The following is a 17,768-nucleotide window of genomic DNA, read 5'->3' as shown; positions in this document are numbered from 1 at the left end:
CTCAAAATGAATATCCATTTTTTTTTTTTTTTTTTATACTGTACATTGTAATGTTGTGGTTTAAATTTTAGAATAGTTTATTTATTTTTTTTTATTTTTTTTAGACAATAGTATAGAATTATATTTATTTTGAATACTGTTGCATCCCTAATTGACCTCAAATCATTCTTCTTGTTGAGTTTGCTATAATGGGCAACCTATATACCGCCAAGGCTGTGTACCACCAATGACCAATATTATTATTTTATTTATTTATTTATTTATTTATTTAAGCCAATAAGTTACTGATTTCGACTTATTTTGTGTCCTGAGTGCCAGTGGACAGGAGTGCCAATTTGAGTGATATTGCTCATAATATATCCAGCTATTTATAATCATTGATTTGAGAGTCAACAGGATGTTTGTTTAGTTGCTAGTCTTTTTCTGACCAACGTCTCTACGTGTAAGGTTGATGACAAATTTTTATACTGGCTCCAGATGTTGCAATCTCTGAGTGACACACATCAATAGCATGCTTCTTATTCTTTCACTCTTATCTCCTAACAGAGCCTAATGAACCGGTTGTGCAACTCGTAGTGTCGTCAAGCCCCTTTCTGCGTTCCTTGTGCACTGCAGCACCCCCTACAGGAACATGTCTGCGGCGCAGACTCAGAATGACCGGGAGCAGCGCTGGGGTTGTCTGGAATCTCTCGGCCTCAGCCAAAAGGAGCTGGTCTTGGCAGAGGCCCTGCAGATGGAGTATGACGCCCTCGCCCGCCACCGACAGGACAAAAGCCCAGCAAATACGCTACCCCCTGACTCCAGTAAGTCATCGCCCTCAAGGAGCGAGCCCACCCTGCCAAGACGTGTTCCCAGTCCCCCTTGGAATAATTTGCAGCAAGGTGTGTCCGGATCTGACCCCGTGCTTAACCACGTTCAACCCGGAGTGTCGAACCTATCGCGCTCCAGCGGTGAGTCTCACGGATTTAGTAAGGAGCCTCGTTACATCCTGGACGAATGGGAAAGTGACTTTGAAGGAACATCGCAATTGTTGTCAAAAGGGCTGCCATCCCTAGATGAGCCTCCACCACCAGTACCGCCCAGGAATCCTATCCCCCAGAATGATCCGTTTATTGTTCATCGAAGCTCAGCCCCACGGGATGTCAACTTGTTCACTCCTGAGGTGGACCAGCCAAAGCTTTCGCCCGGAGATGCTCTGAACTATGACAACCTCAATGACTCCCTGAGCAAGCTAAATGGGGATTTTCTGTCACCTAATAGAAGCCGGAGAGTAAATGGGGACAAATCAGGGAAGGCAGTAGCTCGCAGTAACACCCTTCCTCCACAAGTTCCTCCCCGCACCTATATTCCGGGGCAGAAGAGCACTAGAAGCCAGCGCAGAGTATCAGTTGATCCGGTGAGCATTCGTAGAATCTCTTTTTTTTTTTTTTTTTTTTTTTATGATTTCCTGGAAGTTTTTTACATTTTCATAGACTCTCTCAAGATACCATAAATGTTTATCATTATTTTTGCTTTTTAGATAAAGGAATGTTTATTTAAAAAAAAAAAAATCTTTAAACCCTTTTAGGTATCTCTGGGTTCTAGACCAAATGGCTTTGGTTACGAGCTCTTTCAGGTGTCTGAAGAGAGGGATGAAGAAGTGGCGGCCTTCTGTCATGTACTTGACTTGTGAGTTACAAAGTTGTATACTTGACTTCCGTATCTAATTATATACATAAATCCTGTTTGTATACAATATTTGTTTTAGAATATTCATTCAAATGCACTTATGTAGATCCTTTACTGTTTTCATCAGGCTACGATCAGCATACCCATGCAACGACTACTCAAAAAATGCGGGTTTTGTTTGGAGCCCATGCGTGGCGCAAGATGAACTGCAGCAGGGCCTAGGGGTCAGCATAAAGGTCACAGTTTACAGTTACCACTTCAGAGAACCGCACACTTTCTCTTGTGATGGTAAGAACTTAAGTTTATTCATTTAGCCACATCAACACTGCAACTAAATCCAGTTGTCAATTCACCTTTTAGTGCTTAATCCTGTTCTGTTCACACACAGTTCAGTAATTTACAGGAGTGACAACCAAATTAACTTCTGAAAAATGCAGGTAATGATAACCACATTTACAAATATAGCTGCAAGCAGCAATTACGGGGCCAAGCACAAAAACGGCACAAGAAGCAAGCCAACACGACTGGGAGGATCAGGCTAACTGCAGCAGTGAGCAATTAAAGACCTATTAAGATCATTTTAGGTAAAAGAGCTGAAAAATGATCAAAAATGAGGATTTACTGGTTCATCACTTTCGACCAATAGGTGGCGCTGTGTCCAAATTGTTGTGGTATGGTCAGAGTGAGGTGACAATGACACTTGCAAAGTTTGGTGTCAATATGTCAAAGCACTGAAGAGATACAGCTTCAAGAGTCGTTTTTGCATCATGCCTCAAATTCTTTGCTCTGGTATACGAAAACGGTTTGACATATCGACTTGAAATCCATAACTTTTTGTCGGCATGGTCTGAAGATGACACTGTTCAAATTTGGTGAAAATCGGAGCAACGGTCTAGGAGGAGTTCGAAAAAGTAGGTTTTTAAAGAAAAACAATATGGCGGACAGGACGTTTAGCTGACTATGGCAAATTTGATATCTATGTTCTCAGCATAACCCAAGGAATCTACAGAGACCAGTTCATTACAATCGGTTAATATATTCAAAAGTTATTAGCATTTATGTAAATTTTGTTATAACTTTTGACCACAAGGTGACGCTGGTCCGAAACTTCTCAGGCTCCTTCAGGGCATTGTGTTGATGACCCATACCGAGTTTCGTAATGATATGCTAATGCGTTCGTAAAATACAGCATTTTAGCACAAAATTCAAAATGGCCGACGGCCAAAATGGCCGAAGTGGGACAATTGGATATCATTCGACTCGGCATGATTCCCCGAATCCAACGAGACCAAATTTATGATTTTTGGACAAACCCATCAGAAGTTATAAGCAAAAATATCAATTTTTCATATCTCCACACCAGTAGGTGGCGCTGCGCCGAAACACTGCATGGTGCCTCAGGTCATGCCTGTGATGCCATGTACCAAGTTTGGTCTGAATACGATAAAGCATTGCAGAGATACAGCCTTACTTCTGTTTTTGCAAGCACTACGTACAATTCGTTCGTGTGTTTTTCGAAAACGGTTTGAGCAATCGACTTGAATTCCATACATTTTTGTCAGCATGGTCTGAAGATGATCTGGTTCAATTTTCGTGAAAATCGGAGTAACGGCCTAGGAGGAGTTCGAAAAAGTAGGTTTTTCACAAAAAGTTATTAACATAAACATAAATGCAACTTTGGACAGCTGGTGGCGCTAGAGGGATTGAGTTAGAGACTCCAAATTTGCTATGGACATAGATCAGACTGTCCTCTAACTGTGGGCCAAATTTCATAACTTTCCCGCAAACGGTTCTATGTGCTGTCATAGACTTCAAGAGCGGAAGAAGAAGAAGAATAATAAAAAAAAAAAAGAAATCTAACGGATACAATAGGTGCCTCCGCACCTTCGGTGCTTGGCCCCTAATAATATCCAGTGTGTACGGAACCGAAATTAACTAGTTAATGTTATATTTTAAGAAATGTTTCTCTCTTCTTTATGTGCAATGCAAAAAAATCACAGGGAGAGTGGTACGAGCCTACAATAAACTGAAATAACTCCAAGGGTTTCCAAAATATCGTGACCTTGAATAACTCTGTAAACTTGATCGCTTTATGAGCCAAGCTTAAACAAGACCAAAAACGCTTTTAATAAGTGGATATGGCAACACTGCAAGAGCTCACTTTGTGAAGCAGCCTTTCCAATCATAAGCAAAACATGACTCCTTCATCAACTGTTTTAGTTAAAATTGCTGAACCAGATGAGTCTTTTGTCACTGTAAGATTTCTTTAGTCAGAATAGCGGATACCAAACACGCGAGACGCCAGCAAGTTGCTACAGATACCATGATGTTAATCATCGCAGTCCCGGGAGTGAGTCGTGTTTCATACACATGGAATGCTAATTTTGGTTACTAACTCCCGCATTTGAATGCGGTTGTCACTCCTGAAACTTTATAGTGTGTACTTGACCTTATTTATTTTCTAACAATTCAGATCATAATAATTGTATATATTCTGCATCTACTCTGTTGAGCTTGGTTAAAATTGTAAAGCTGTTTTTTCTGTTCCACATCCTGAAACTTTTGAACAAGGCCACAGAATCTCATTGGAAAGACTGCTCTAAACTCTGAATTCTCTTAATAGCATTACACTGAATGGGCGTTCTGCCAGCCATCTGTTTTGTGTACTCAATTAAAAGAGGCAGCTTTTCATTCACCCGCCTTGGAGGAACTCTCACAAACTCTTTCATACACATACGCACACACACACACCGATATGGCCTCATATGGCGAGATTAGAGAGGGGCCCGAGAAATATGTCATGAACATGTTTTCACTCTCACTTATTCACTGCACTTGTTTATCTTTTGTTTTTCTAGTTCTTGCATGATTTGCTTCACAGATGCCCTTTATCATGGCTGTCTGCCAGTTTATGATGAATGTTGTCTGTGGTGCCATTCTCGCATGGGTCTCTTTTTGTGTCATAAGCAGCTGTGAAATCTGCTAAATGTTATTAAAAATGATGCAGGTCAACTTAAAATAGTTCATAGGGCATGGAAATGTTTTCTTGGGCCTGTAAAGCATAGCTCAAGGGTTGGGTAGTGATTATATTTACACTGTCTGCTCAGTCAGACAGTTAAAGAATATCTTTCCAATGAATATCCATGTTTCACATTATAGATTATGCTGTGGTTCCTAAATCTACTTTGATTTTAGTATGTTTTAATTTGTAATATAGAATAGAAAGAATTTATTGCCATTATACAATGTACAACGCAATTAGGAAGTGCTTCCCTTGGTGCCTGAAAAAATGCAACAAAATCATACATACAAAATAATATAGAACGATAATTACATTTAATTATTAAATCGTGTAATTTAATTACTAAAAGAATGAATAAAAATAAAGTGAATTATAAAAACATTATAAAATTACTTTATTATTAAAAAATAGTGTAACACTTTATTTCAATGGTCCACTTTAGACATTCTAATCCTAACTATGAGTAACTTTGCAACTACATTTCAACTAACTTTTAGAGAATTAGCAGATATTAAGCAGGCAGTCTACTAACACTTTTTTTTTTTTGTCAATATATAGACTACATCTACTTGACTAACTTTTTACAACTACATGTCGACCTCCTAACCCAAACCCTAAACGCCTAACCCTAACCTAACAGTCTACTAATAACTAATAATGAAAGTTTGTTGACATGTAGTTGCAAAGCTACTTGGTTTATAGTTACATATAGCTTAATGTCTAAAGTGGACCATCAAAATAAAACTTAAAAAAATAAATCAATGGATTTTAATTGATTGATCAGCCCTTTGACAAGACTCTCATATTAATGGAAACCCCGGAAATAACTGGCAATTTAAAAATTTCTATGAAAAATAAAATATTAAGGCCTCTGGTTTCTTAGATTAAGCCAGGATTAGGCCTTTAGATTAATTAGGACATTTAAGTAGCTTTTATAAATGTGCCTTAGAAAAAAACTTTACTGTTGTGAATCTTCAGACAAAACAATGGCATTGACATATTTCAAGATATGTCGGTGCAAGTTGCTTTCAGTTAAAACCGCTCAAACATGCATTTTAGTCTGGGACTAGGCTCAAGCCCTGTCTGTGAAACCAGGGGCAAAAGTCAGAAATTTTGCATGACAATGAATATAGTGAATATAAACGCATGGTGCTACACTCAAACTCACTGCATTGGTCAACTCATGAGTCAGCGTTGCTATGTCAAGGTGCTCAAACAGAGAAATGTTTTTTAAAAAACACACACACAGAGAACCGCAATGTTTGTGCTTTTTGGCGGGAGTCAACTGACAAAAGGGTTTACTTGTCTCTGTATACTAAACTGGAATGAAGTATTTTAACAAAAATAATCAGCAGTAACAATAAGAAATGGCTCGTTTTGTCAATGGAAATTGTGGTTTACAAGTGTCTTGTTTCTCTCTTTCCATGTGCATTCTCTGTGGTCTCAATTTAAAATGAGTGTATCTGGGTCCATTCACATCCAAAAAAAATATTAAGAGCCTATTCTCAAGACTCAACAGAACTGCCCAATTCATTATTGAGAAAGTACGGAGGAAATGGAAGTGGAGGTGTGGGTGTGTGTGAGTGAGACAGGGGTGTTTCTCCAAAAATGTGCTCCCACTGTGACTACAGTGCAGTACATCTGCCCAGTTAGGGTGTCATTTTTGGGACGGGGGGAAGGGTGGATTAACCTTTTTCTGGTTCATCCCTACCTCTGCTTTTTTCCCCTACATCTTCCCAGTGAAGTGACGAACATTGCTATGAACCAAGGGAAAATTCACATCTTCTTGCCTTTGTCCATCGAATGTATTCAGATCAGTTGGTGCTAATTTACTGTATAGGGAGCATCTGGCAGCGTGTCCATTTCCAGGAAGGGCTGCAGAGACTTGTAACTAATTGATGACCTCTTATTGATCTTGCTTTAAGATAAATCAATACCTTTGAGGCATACTGGACACTTATTCTGTTTCTTTGTGTGCTCACTGCCTTTTGTTATCACATAATTAAGCATTTGCTTTGGGGAAGTTACTTTGAAAAATTGTGTTTTAAGCCTTTTATTGTTTAAAGTGGTTAAACAGTCAAGCTAAACATGTAAAAACATAGTCAGATACTATAAAAGCTAATTTAATTGAAGCTATTTGAGGCGTCAGTATCTAAGAGATAACTACCATATCATTTAATGAAATTTTTACAATCAGCAATGTTTGTCCTGCACAAAAACAATGAGTATCTGTGTGACACAGTATTATATTTGAAAATATGAATTTACAACCATATACAGCTAATAAGTTTAAAACTATACTATCTTTTATAAATTGTTAAAAAAAAAAAATCCACAAATTTTCTACAACAAAGTAGACTGCACAATGATACAAATAAATCAGTGATTCGTTTTTGAACTGGTTCATTAAACTGAATCATTTAAAGAAAAGGATTTGTGAAAATTGATCAGACTTTCCAATGCTACATATACTACCGTTGTGTAGGTCAGTAAGATTTTTTTTTTTTTTTTTTTTTTTTGAAAAATTATCTTTTATTCAAAGATGAATTAAATTGATCAAAAGTGACCGTAAAGACATTTGTAATGTTATAAAAGATTTCTATTTCAAATAAATGCTGTTCTCTTAAACGTTCTATTCATCAAAAATCCTGAATTTTTTTTTTTTTTTTTTTTTTTTAAATTAAAAAATCATAGTTTTCTCAATTGTTTTAACATTAAGAAATATTTCTTGAGCACCAAAACGGCATATTAGAATGATTTCTGAAGGATCATATGACACTGAAGACTGGAGTAATGACTGCTGAAAAATAAATTACATTTCAAAATATATAATTTTATTCAAAATAGAAAAGTTATTTTAAATTGTAATATTTCACAATATACATGTTTTTACTGTATTTTTGATCAAACAAATACAGCATTGGTAAGCATAAGAGACTTATTTCAAAAACATTAATAAATCTTAATAAAATTTCCTCAGTTCACTTAGTTGTAATGCAGCTGTAATACAGATGACAATTAAAACAAGTGTATCGGTTTATTACCTCTACTTGTTGGAAATCGTTGCATGTAACTGGAAATGCTACACAATATGTAGTTACTTATTTACTCCCCAACACTGTTGGATAGTTGTTTCTCATCATGCAAGTTAAGTAATGTCAGTGTTGTTCTTCTCTTCCCAAAAGGATCTTCAACCATAGACCTGCTGATCTATCAGACCCTCTGCTATTCCCATGATGACCTGGATATGATTGATGTGGATGACTACCTGCTGAAAATATGTGGCCAGGCAGAGTTCCTCAAAAAGTAAGAATTAAGGATTCACCAAAAGTGACTTTACTGAATCTCATTTCTTGATGCTTTGTTTGCTTGCAATTGAAATGCATAGAACTTCCATAGACTTGTATAATTTAGCCTTCGTCTTTAGCTTGGCAAATGAGCCTACATAAAAAGTGCAATTAGCAGCCTTGGGATGAAGGCTTACTCTGAAAATATTACTCATTCTGAGCTTTTTTATGGTCTCTTTATAAGGTAAAGCAACATTATCCCACAGTCGTCTTTATTAGAGATGAACCGGTTGACCGGCCATATATCAGAACAAGCCAGTTTATGCTCCAAAGCACAATTTATTTATTTTTTGGCCAATCTCTATTCCAGACTTGCACACAAACTGCTTTGTAATCATTTCCAAAAATGTCATTTGTGTGTAAATATTACAAAGTCTGTAAACAGGACGTTAATACAAGCCAGAGATGGGATATGCTGAAGATGGAGGCAAAGAAAAGAACACCGATGCGTCAGCAGAGCAAATACTGTACCAATCACAGCAAGCTCACGGTTTGCGATCAAATATTGAATTGGGGATGGGGGTTTATGTGAATGTATCTCTAAAGGAAACTGGCTTTCTTCAGAATAGTTTTGATGGAATTTTCTTGTTCTTAAAGTAGTGTTAATTAGCACAGCGCTGCTTTGTGCACAGCCGCAACCAAAGAAACCACTGCTGTTCCATAAGCGCCACCTACTGTCAGAGAATGAATCTGCATTTTCGTTCAGCCCGTCTGCTGTTTTTGTTTTTTGCAGGTGTCTTATGTAGCATAATTTCACAAATCTACAGTCAGACCATTCTGTTTTTGCTTTAAATCTTGAAATTAAATCTAATTCAAATCAAAAACAGCTTCTCATGCTACATGTGTGTAACATCTTTGTTTGGATCGTGATTAACCCTTGTGCGGTCTTCGTTTGGGAAGTACACTCAGGGTCTTCGGGGTCTCCACAGACCCCAGGCAACAAAATGCAATTTTGTAACAAAATACTTGTTTGTTTGTTTTTTTTTTGTTTTTTGTTTTTAAACAAATGTAATTTTACTGTTTATTAATGTTTTTACTCCATGTTTGTGCAGTTTTTGGAGGATTTATCATATTTGTTAAATTTATATAAATAAATTAAAAAATATTTTTTTAAATAGGTTTTTATACAAAAACAGCTTTATGTAAAATTCACGTTATAAAAGACCCACATTTCTAAATTACATTCATGGGGATAACATGGATAATTTGACATGGTTTAGTGTATGATTTTTGCCCATCTTTTGGAAAATGCAGTTCTAAAAGTAAAAAAAACTATCACTTTTACCAGTAATTGCTGCAGAGCTCCACTATTTGCTATGTGCTATTTGACTGACTGAAAGACATCTTTTCATAAGTATTTTTCAGTTGGATTCATATCTAAATATTCTGAAATCACATCTATAACAATAAAGGCTACTTTTTGTCAAAGTTTAGTATTTTTTTTTTTTTTTTTTTTTTTGTAATTGAAAAAAATCAGTTTTTCCATATTGTTACATTATGATGAGACCCCGCTTACAAATTGGACAAAATTCATCCTCAAAATCAACATTTTTGGAAAAACTTTTTTTTTTTTACTTTTTTAAAACTGCATTTTCCAAAAGATGGACAAAAATCTTACATTAAATCATGTCAAATTATCCATGTTATCCCCATGAATGAAAGTTAGAAATGTGGGTCTTTTATAAAGTGAATTTTACATAAACTGTTTTTGTATAAAAAAATATTTATTTATTTATATAAATTTAAAAGCTATGACAAATCCTCCAAAAACTACACAAATATGAAGTAAAAACATTAATAAACAGAGTAAAATTACATTTGTTTTTTAAAAAACAATTATTTTGTTACAAAATTACATTTTGTTGCCTGGGGTCTGTGGAGACCCCGAAGACCCTGAGTGTGACCTTTTCTTTTTTCTTTTTTTTGTAGATATAGAAAGTGTTAACAACTGTACAAAGTTTCATGTCATTTGGACAAAGAGAACATTTTTTTTTATTTTTATTTTTTATTTGAGCAAACATCGTTTGGGGTCTGTGCAGACCCCAAAGACCCTATAAGGGTTAAAATGCAGTGGTTGCTTCTGATTTGTCATGATCAATGGATCTTTGTGACTATCCTGATGTTCATGTCTGGGAATAATTCATAATCCAGGCTTCTTCCTGTAAATTCTGTTGACAACAGTATTTTTTTGGACATCTGCATTTTTCTTCCAGGGGTTTCATGTCCACCTCACATTGGCTCAACACGAGTGAGCAGTCGGATTTTCTCCCCAAAGCATTATGGCCAAAAACACCCCCAGCTGCTTGTCAGTTTGCAGTGTGTTTCTAAAACATTCCCGTCCAATAGCATAATGAAATACAAGTCACAAGCAGTTCTTTTGTAAGTCCATTTGAGTTGTGGGTGGAAATGGGGTGATTCCAAAAAAACAAGCTAAACTGAAGATCTGCGGTTTGTGGTCTTAAAAGTTCCTCGTCATATAACTGTGGCCCTTCAATTGTGGTTTCATAAAAACAAGCTGTGCTTATGTCTGTGGACTGCTATAACCGCATTCGGTTTCCCCATGACACGACCACCATTTTACTGCATAACTAATCACTCATTCGTATGCTTTTCCTGTTTTTCTTTTTTAAAGGCCACTTGACATTTTTGACGGTAAATTTGGTTGTATTTCTTTTAAAAGGCAAAACAGACAGAGCTGAGACTGAGTGTGTCTGTGTGACGAACCGCAGGTGTGATTCTGTTGAATGTTTTTGCTGTGGGTGCAGCTGCTGTGTGATAGGAAGTGTGTCTTTTCCTGATAACCATGTGCTTGTGCAGGGCCTTGAGGAAGAGGCACATTGTATGACTGTTTTAAAATAAATACATGAGCATCAGTTTAAGAACAATAACGTACTTCACTCATAGAGGCCCTTTCTGGGTCCAGCAAACCACAATGCCAGTGGTTCAGTGGGGCACATGCTTCAGTTTTTGTATGATTGTTAAAGTGTTTTATTGTCATTTAGAAGAATGGTTTGTGAGATTTTCATTTCATATTAATGTATCAAATATTTCATTTTAAATACACACACTACTGTTCAAAAGTTTGGGGTTGGTAAGCTTTTTTTCAGAAATGTTTTTGGAAAGCCATTTTATATTTTAATAATTTAAAGTGTTATGTATTCTTTTGATGGCAAAGCTGATGCCATTATTATCAATGTTGTATGTTTTTATGGAAACATGTCCCCCGCCCCCCCATCCAGGATTTTCAGAATAGAAAGTTCAAAAGGAAATTTATTTGAAAGATAAAATGTATAAATGTCTTTCACTTTCACTCATGATCACTCACTTCAGCACATCCTTGCTGATGTATTAATCTCTTAATATAGTCTTACTGACCCAAACTTTAGAACGGTATTATATAAGTTTATAAATTATGTCCCCATAAAACTCAAGTTTGCTTTTGCTTGTTTTCTTTCTGCTAAGCACTGAGACTCTGGCGAGTTTTGAGTACATCCAGCAATGTCTGAAGTTTGACTGGGACATTCAACTCATTCTTACCAAACGGAGTTCTGTCAGCATGGAGCTCGCCCGAATGGTAAGACCAAAGCTGACAGCAGATGGATTAGTGATCCAACAACATGTATTCTTCTTGTTAAAAACCATTAAAACTGCAGGAAACACCCGTAGGAAACATTTTTTTTAGACCTCTTATCTCTAACAAGTCTGCACTCTTTGTGTACTCAATTCTTGATCTGTATAAAACCTTGCGTTACAGGTTTGAATGAGTGCAATCAATATTAACCTGATTGAATCTTGAACATTTTAAAAATGCAGTCCACATTGCACCAAGCATGTTTTCCATCATGCAATTCCCCAAGCTTGTTTGGAAATGTCAAAAACCGTTTATTTTAAATCTCACGGCATTCATGTTGCCTTTATTTAGAGTACAATGCATACACCTGGTATGTGACCTTACACCTAGATGTTGCACTTACACTCTTAAAAATAAAGGTATCAGTTTTCACAGCAATTATATTGAAGAATCGTTTCCTTAGTGTGAAGAATAGTTTAATCTTCTAAACAACCTTTTGTTTCATGGATATTAAAGCTTCTTCATGTATCCATAGACCCCAACACCATTTGTGAACCTTTTATTCATAACAGTGTAGATGCTAATGGTGTTTTAATTCTTAAATGTTTGCATTATTTAATGAATGCTGTTGATTAACAGCCCGAGGATGATGATACTCCATCCACCATGAACCACAGTATTCTACTGCAAGAGAGGCCAATCAGACAGACTGTGACCAGGTAAGAGCAATGAAGATGAGGTCATGAAGTTTAGGCTGTTGTCTTCCACACTGTTTGATGAATAATCTTTCATTTGTGTGACAGGGAGGCACTGACTCTTCTGCTGGATACCTTTCATAATGAGGCTGAGTCTTTCCTTTTATCGGAGGTAAGCTTGTTACAAAAATTGCTTATCTGAAGATAGTTTGATAGTGTGTTAAAGGTACACTATGTACCCTTTTCCCCAAAAATTCAACAATTTAAATGAGTCAATACATCATCAGTCCTTCATTTTGTCTTACCCTGATTCACTATGGTAATCCTATTATAAGTGTTTGTTTTAGACCTAGCGGGATGGTTTTCATGGGAAATTATATACATGTGTCACTCGCCCGTGCATCTCTCCTCATATCCATTAATAGAGAAAAGTTGCTCCGGCTACTGACGCGTGTATGTTGTGGGAGTGGCAAAGGTTAGTTGTCACAACGAGCGAGAAAGGTTGACAGGGAGTGCCCTAAATCACCCATTTAAAAAAAAAAAAAAAAACCTCAGAACAGAGGAGCGTCTGTTGGTAAACAGAGAACACAACAGAGCTTGTAATAAAACAAGAATCAACATTGGCTTGGCTTTTTGGAGATGGCGAGAACTTGAGGGATTTGAAATGTTGTGAATGCAGTGATGCAGAGATGGAATTTTTACTAAACGGGCAAGGTATTTTATTGAAAGGTTAAATCATCTGCCATTGGACAAATTAACCAGTTAGCTTTTCTCCCCTATTGTGATGTATATCTGAGTGAAACGGTTTACAAGGGCACATGCTTTTAAAAAAAAATTTTTTAAAAATAAAAATAATAATAATAATAATAATAATAATATTATTATTATTATTATTATTATTATTATTATTATTATTATTATTATTATTATTATTATTAATAATAATGTGCCTGGATGAATCATTCATAATAAATACTACAATAATCCATAAAAATAATAAATTTTTATTTCATGGTGACTAAGTATTTGAATGTGAAAAAATAACCTTTAAATATACATGCTCATTATGGTTTTTGAAATGCCTTCATCCTTCGTTCTATTTGTTTCAATGTGTTTTCTCTCACTTGCAGGTGGAGTTACCGTTGCATGTGGAGCGGTTAGTGCAGTCGGTGAAGGCCCTGTGTACTTCTCTAGCAGCTGTTGAAACACCTGACATCACTGCTGCCCTAAACCAGCTGCCAGCTTGCCCCTGCAGACTACAGCCTAAAGTGCAGAAGGTAGTACCTTTTGAACACTTAGTCAGAAACATAACTTGGGAAACATTTTAGATATCTGATAAGCATATAATATGCATATACTCGGTTTTTTTGGCTACTTTCATGTGAGCACAGACGCAGTGCTGCAAAACTGCAGATTTTGCTGCTTCTAGTTCCTCAAATGATTAGACCATTCTCTGCATTGCTTAAACCGCTAACCTTTAAAACTGCTAGAAGTACACTGTGCATGTTTTTTTTTTTTTTTTTCTTTCTTGGTTTTACAAGTTTCATTTTCACTGCAGAAATGGTATGTCTTTTTCTGTTTGTCTTTATAGGATGTCAGTGTCTTGGCGAAGAGAGAAAACAGAGGTATGGTGCTCCTGTTTGTCAAATGAAGCATTTATCCTTTTTAAACCCAACCTTTATATATTATGACATTTTAGAATAATAGTAATCAAAGCTATAAACTAACACAAATGGAAGTATGTGTCTGTGTTAGTTTTGTAAAGAGATATATTTATATAATATATTTTTGTGGACATTATATATATATATATATATATATATATATATATATATATATATATATATATATATATATATATATATATATATATATATATATATATATATATATATATATATATATATATATATATATATATATATATATATATATATATATATATATATATATATATATATATAACATTTCTTATATTAAGATTTAGAGACTTGTTCCCCATCCCTTTATTTAGGTACTTTACAAATGCCTTTTATACATATTTGATGGTTTTGTCCTTGTTCCAGACCCAACTTACCATTTTAAGCAATGAAAATCTATAGTATAGTATAGTATACCAGATAGTTCCAGGAACTAGCCACCAGGGTGGTTCCCCGAGATGATAGTTCCCCTAGGGCCGTTTTCTTGGCTTTCGCACTAGAGGAACTTTTTCATAGTTCCTAGAACTATTGACGGAAGTACCCGGATTTCACACTGCAGGAATTGGGAACGATTTTAGTTCTAGAAACTCCTTTTGGGGAATTAGCTCCTACTTAAGTATAGGGTCTAAACCAGCACTATAGGAACTACCAGTGACATAAGTGTATGTTGATTGGCCGAACGCATGCGAAACACTGGCACCCGCCATATTCTCCATTAGTTTATGATATGATTAACAGTAATGTTTAATACGTTAGTAGATGGAACTATTATACAAATATGTTAAAGTGTACATATATAATGTATACATATATGAAAAGGTATTTGCGTTTGCCGTGCGGTTGATGCTCAGTGTCACTAGCTGAGCAGAAATACATAATCATGTTTTGCTTGGTACAAAGTTGCATTGGATTTTCTCCTTGGTGTAAAGGTTGAGAGGTCCATCCATCACTGCTTTCCATGTACATAGAGCTAGTTTGTGGAGTAAATATATAGGCTAAAATCTGTGTGTACAAGGATTTAAAAAAAAAAAAAAAAAAAATGGTGGGTGCGTTTGGCCAATCAGCGTACACTTGTCACTGGTAGTTCCTATTGTGCTGGATTAGACCCTACTCTGAAGTAGGAGTTAATTTAGTTCCCCCCAAAGGAGTTCCTAGAACTAAAATCATTCCTAGTTCCTGCGGTTCGAACATGCCAAAAAGTGGATATTTCTGCCAATATTTCTAGGAACTATGAAAAGGTTCCTCTGGTGAAAAAGCCCCTATAGGTTTATACTTGACCTTTAGTGTTTGCCTCTTCCTGGGGTAACACTGTTGAGGATGTATGCAAGTGTTTCATGTTTGTTGGAAGAGTGTGTTTATATAGCATCCTGTTACTATGACATCTGTGAAAGATAGCCATAAACAGGAAGGATGCGGCCTTGTGCTGGACGCATTTAACTTTAACATTTAGTGTGAATTCCTGCTGCTACTTCATCCAACATTCTAGGAGCATAACATGCAAAAGATTTACAAAAAATCAAGCATTCCAGAGAGTGGTGTAGTAATTATGAATAATTAGCATCATAATCTGTATGTAAACAAAAGAACCTATTTTGTCCTTTACAGTGATAATTGTAGAGAAGTTGACTGCAGCCATCTTGGATCTTGTGGAGCTGTACTGTAGCACTTTCAATGCTAATTTCCACACCATGCCACACAGCAGCAGATCCACAGCCCCCATACAGGAAGCTGGCATGGTCACAAACGTCCTTTCCTTCAGTGTTTACGCGGCTCACCGTATTCCCATCACGTGGGCTGCCAGGTAGTTCTGTCTTTCTTGGTTTGGCTTAATCAGCCTGTGAATCGAGCATGAATTATACACTATGGTTAGATTTTTTTCATAATAATAATAATAATAATAATAATAATGATAATGATAATGATAATGATAATAATAATAATAATAATAATAATAATAATAATAATGATAATAATGATGATGATGATACAAAAATATTAAGCAGCACAGCTGTTTTTAACATGGATGATACCAAATGTTTCTTGAGCACCAAATAAGCGTATTAGAAGGATTTCTGAAGGATCATGTGACACTGAAACTGAAGTAATGGCTGCTAAAAATTCAGCTTTGCAATCACAGGGGGAAAAAAAAAGTAAAAAAAAAAAAAATTATTTATTTATTTATTTATTTTATTTATTTATTTATTTATTTTTTAAATCAAATAAATGCAGTCTTGGTGAAAATGAGATTCCCTACCCCCCCACCCCTCAAAAAAGTGTAGACTGTAACACTCCAGTGTTTGTCACCTGTGCACTGTATCATGTAGCACAATGTAATGTGGGTACCGCTAAAAAATTGTCCCTCTTATAAAATGGGTAGCCGGTGAATACGAACGTGGGTTGTATTGTTAGTTTGAACGAGTTCAGATTTGCAGTAGTAAAAATTCTTGTTTGTTTTGCAAACTTCAACAGAATAGTAATCCGGAATGACAGGTTTTAATAACAGCCTTTCCATGGTATCATCTTACGTCCTGCGATTTGCCCCATCTCCAGGAACCAAAAACTGAAAGTAGAAAATTATTCACAACATTAAATTCAAATAACATTGACCGTTGAACTGGTGGATTTAACATTGAACATTGACCGGTGGATTTATCAGAAAAAAAAAAAAAATTCTTATCTTGGCATAGTTTCACTATTGTTAGGTTTAATAGCCCAGTTTGTATTGTAATAGTAATGTAATAGTTTGTATTTGTACAGGAAGTTCTTTTTTCTCAGCAGATTGCATGCTTAGCATCTGTTGATCACATTCATGGTCTTATTTGTGACCCAAATGAAAATTGAAATTTGAATAAATGTCTTAAATGTACATCAAAAAACCTGAATGTTGCATTTTTAGATTTGAATTCTGAGGACTCTAGAAATTAGACCACAGGAAAGTTGACTATTGTGGAAATGGAGGCATCAGAGATGCAGCTGTACACCAGCTGTCTACATTGCTGATCCCTTTTGGTAATCCAGCAGGATTATTTGGCGTTACGATGCAGAGAGAACTTTTAGAATGCCTTTCCTTCTTTTCTCAGTCCTCTCTACCCTCTGTCCTAACCTAGAAATGATAACCACTCCCACCAGCATGGAGACAGATGCTGACCAACCCTAAATGTCACTACACCTCGCCCAGTCGTTCAGTGATAAAGTAATACAGCCCTTTCCCCTCCCCCACACTGCACAGGAATGGTCTCTCCCGCCCATTGACCTGGACTAGTGCTCTTTGTCTTCCTCTGAAACTGATGCTGACTGTGGAACAAGCCATCACAAAGAAGCATGTATGGGAACTCAGCATGAACTTTGACCTTTGGAGGCCAGGCGGAGGGCAGTCTGGGCACTAGGCACCTGTGCAGTGGTGACGGAGGGCTGACGTTCCCCTGCATCCCATCTGCTTTTGGCAGTTAGTCAATCAGTTGGTTCCTTCTGCGCTGATATATAATCTGCTTCCTTTCTCATATTCAAATCTAAAGAGGCTCAAATCTGATCTCAGATCAGTGTTAAATGGCCATTTCAAATGTTGTCATGAAGATGGTTAAATTATTTTTAACCATGGAGGGTTTTTCTCTGGAGTGTTTTTCTGGATCCTCTGACGAGTATTGGCATTAGTATTTCACTCATGTTTTTCTTCCCTCTCTGGTATTCCATTTAGCTTGGGAATGTTTTTCCTTCTATTTAGGAGAGTTCATTTCCCATTTAAGAGTCTCTATAAGTGCTTAAATT

The 17,768-nt window shown here is 36.2% G+C and overlaps 1 protein-coding gene across 2 annotated transcripts in view; it reads left to right on the top strand.

The window, feature by feature from the left end:
* The window catches only part of pik3c2b (phosphatidylinositol-4-phosphate 3-kinase, catalytic subunit type 2 beta), a 54,002-nt gene that overhangs the window by 5,777 nt on the left and 30,457 nt on the right, over positions 1-17,768 (top strand). For both annotated transcript variants that reach the window (XM_048173147.1, XM_048173148.1), the window contains exons 2-11: positions 547-1,396; positions 1,568-1,668; positions 1,796-1,956; positions 7,876-7,996; positions 11,500-11,611; positions 12,248-12,327; positions 12,412-12,475; positions 13,434-13,580; positions 13,895-13,928; positions 15,609-15,804. In XM_048173147.1, the coding sequence (XP_048029104.1) occupies positions 632-1,396; positions 1,568-1,668; positions 1,796-1,956; positions 7,876-7,996; positions 11,500-11,611; positions 12,248-12,327; positions 12,412-12,475; positions 13,434-13,580; positions 13,895-13,928; positions 15,609-15,804 (1,781 nt within the window). In that variant the 5' untranslated portion in view covers positions 547-631. The remainder of the gene's footprint in view (positions 1-546; positions 1,397-1,567; positions 1,669-1,795; positions 1,957-7,875; positions 7,997-11,499; positions 11,612-12,247; positions 12,328-12,411; positions 12,476-13,433; positions 13,581-13,894; positions 13,929-15,608; positions 15,805-17,768) is intronic.

The sequence above is a fragment of the Megalobrama amblycephala genome, linkage group LG21 (assembly GCF_018812025.1).
Source record: "Megalobrama amblycephala isolate DHTTF-2021 linkage group LG21, ASM1881202v1, whole genome shotgun sequence".
Taxonomy (NCBI): domain Eukaryota; kingdom Metazoa; phylum Chordata; class Actinopteri; order Cypriniformes; family Xenocyprididae; genus Megalobrama; species Megalobrama amblycephala.
Note: the sequence above shows the minus strand (reverse complement) of the source record. Positions and strands in the feature narration are given on the sequence as shown.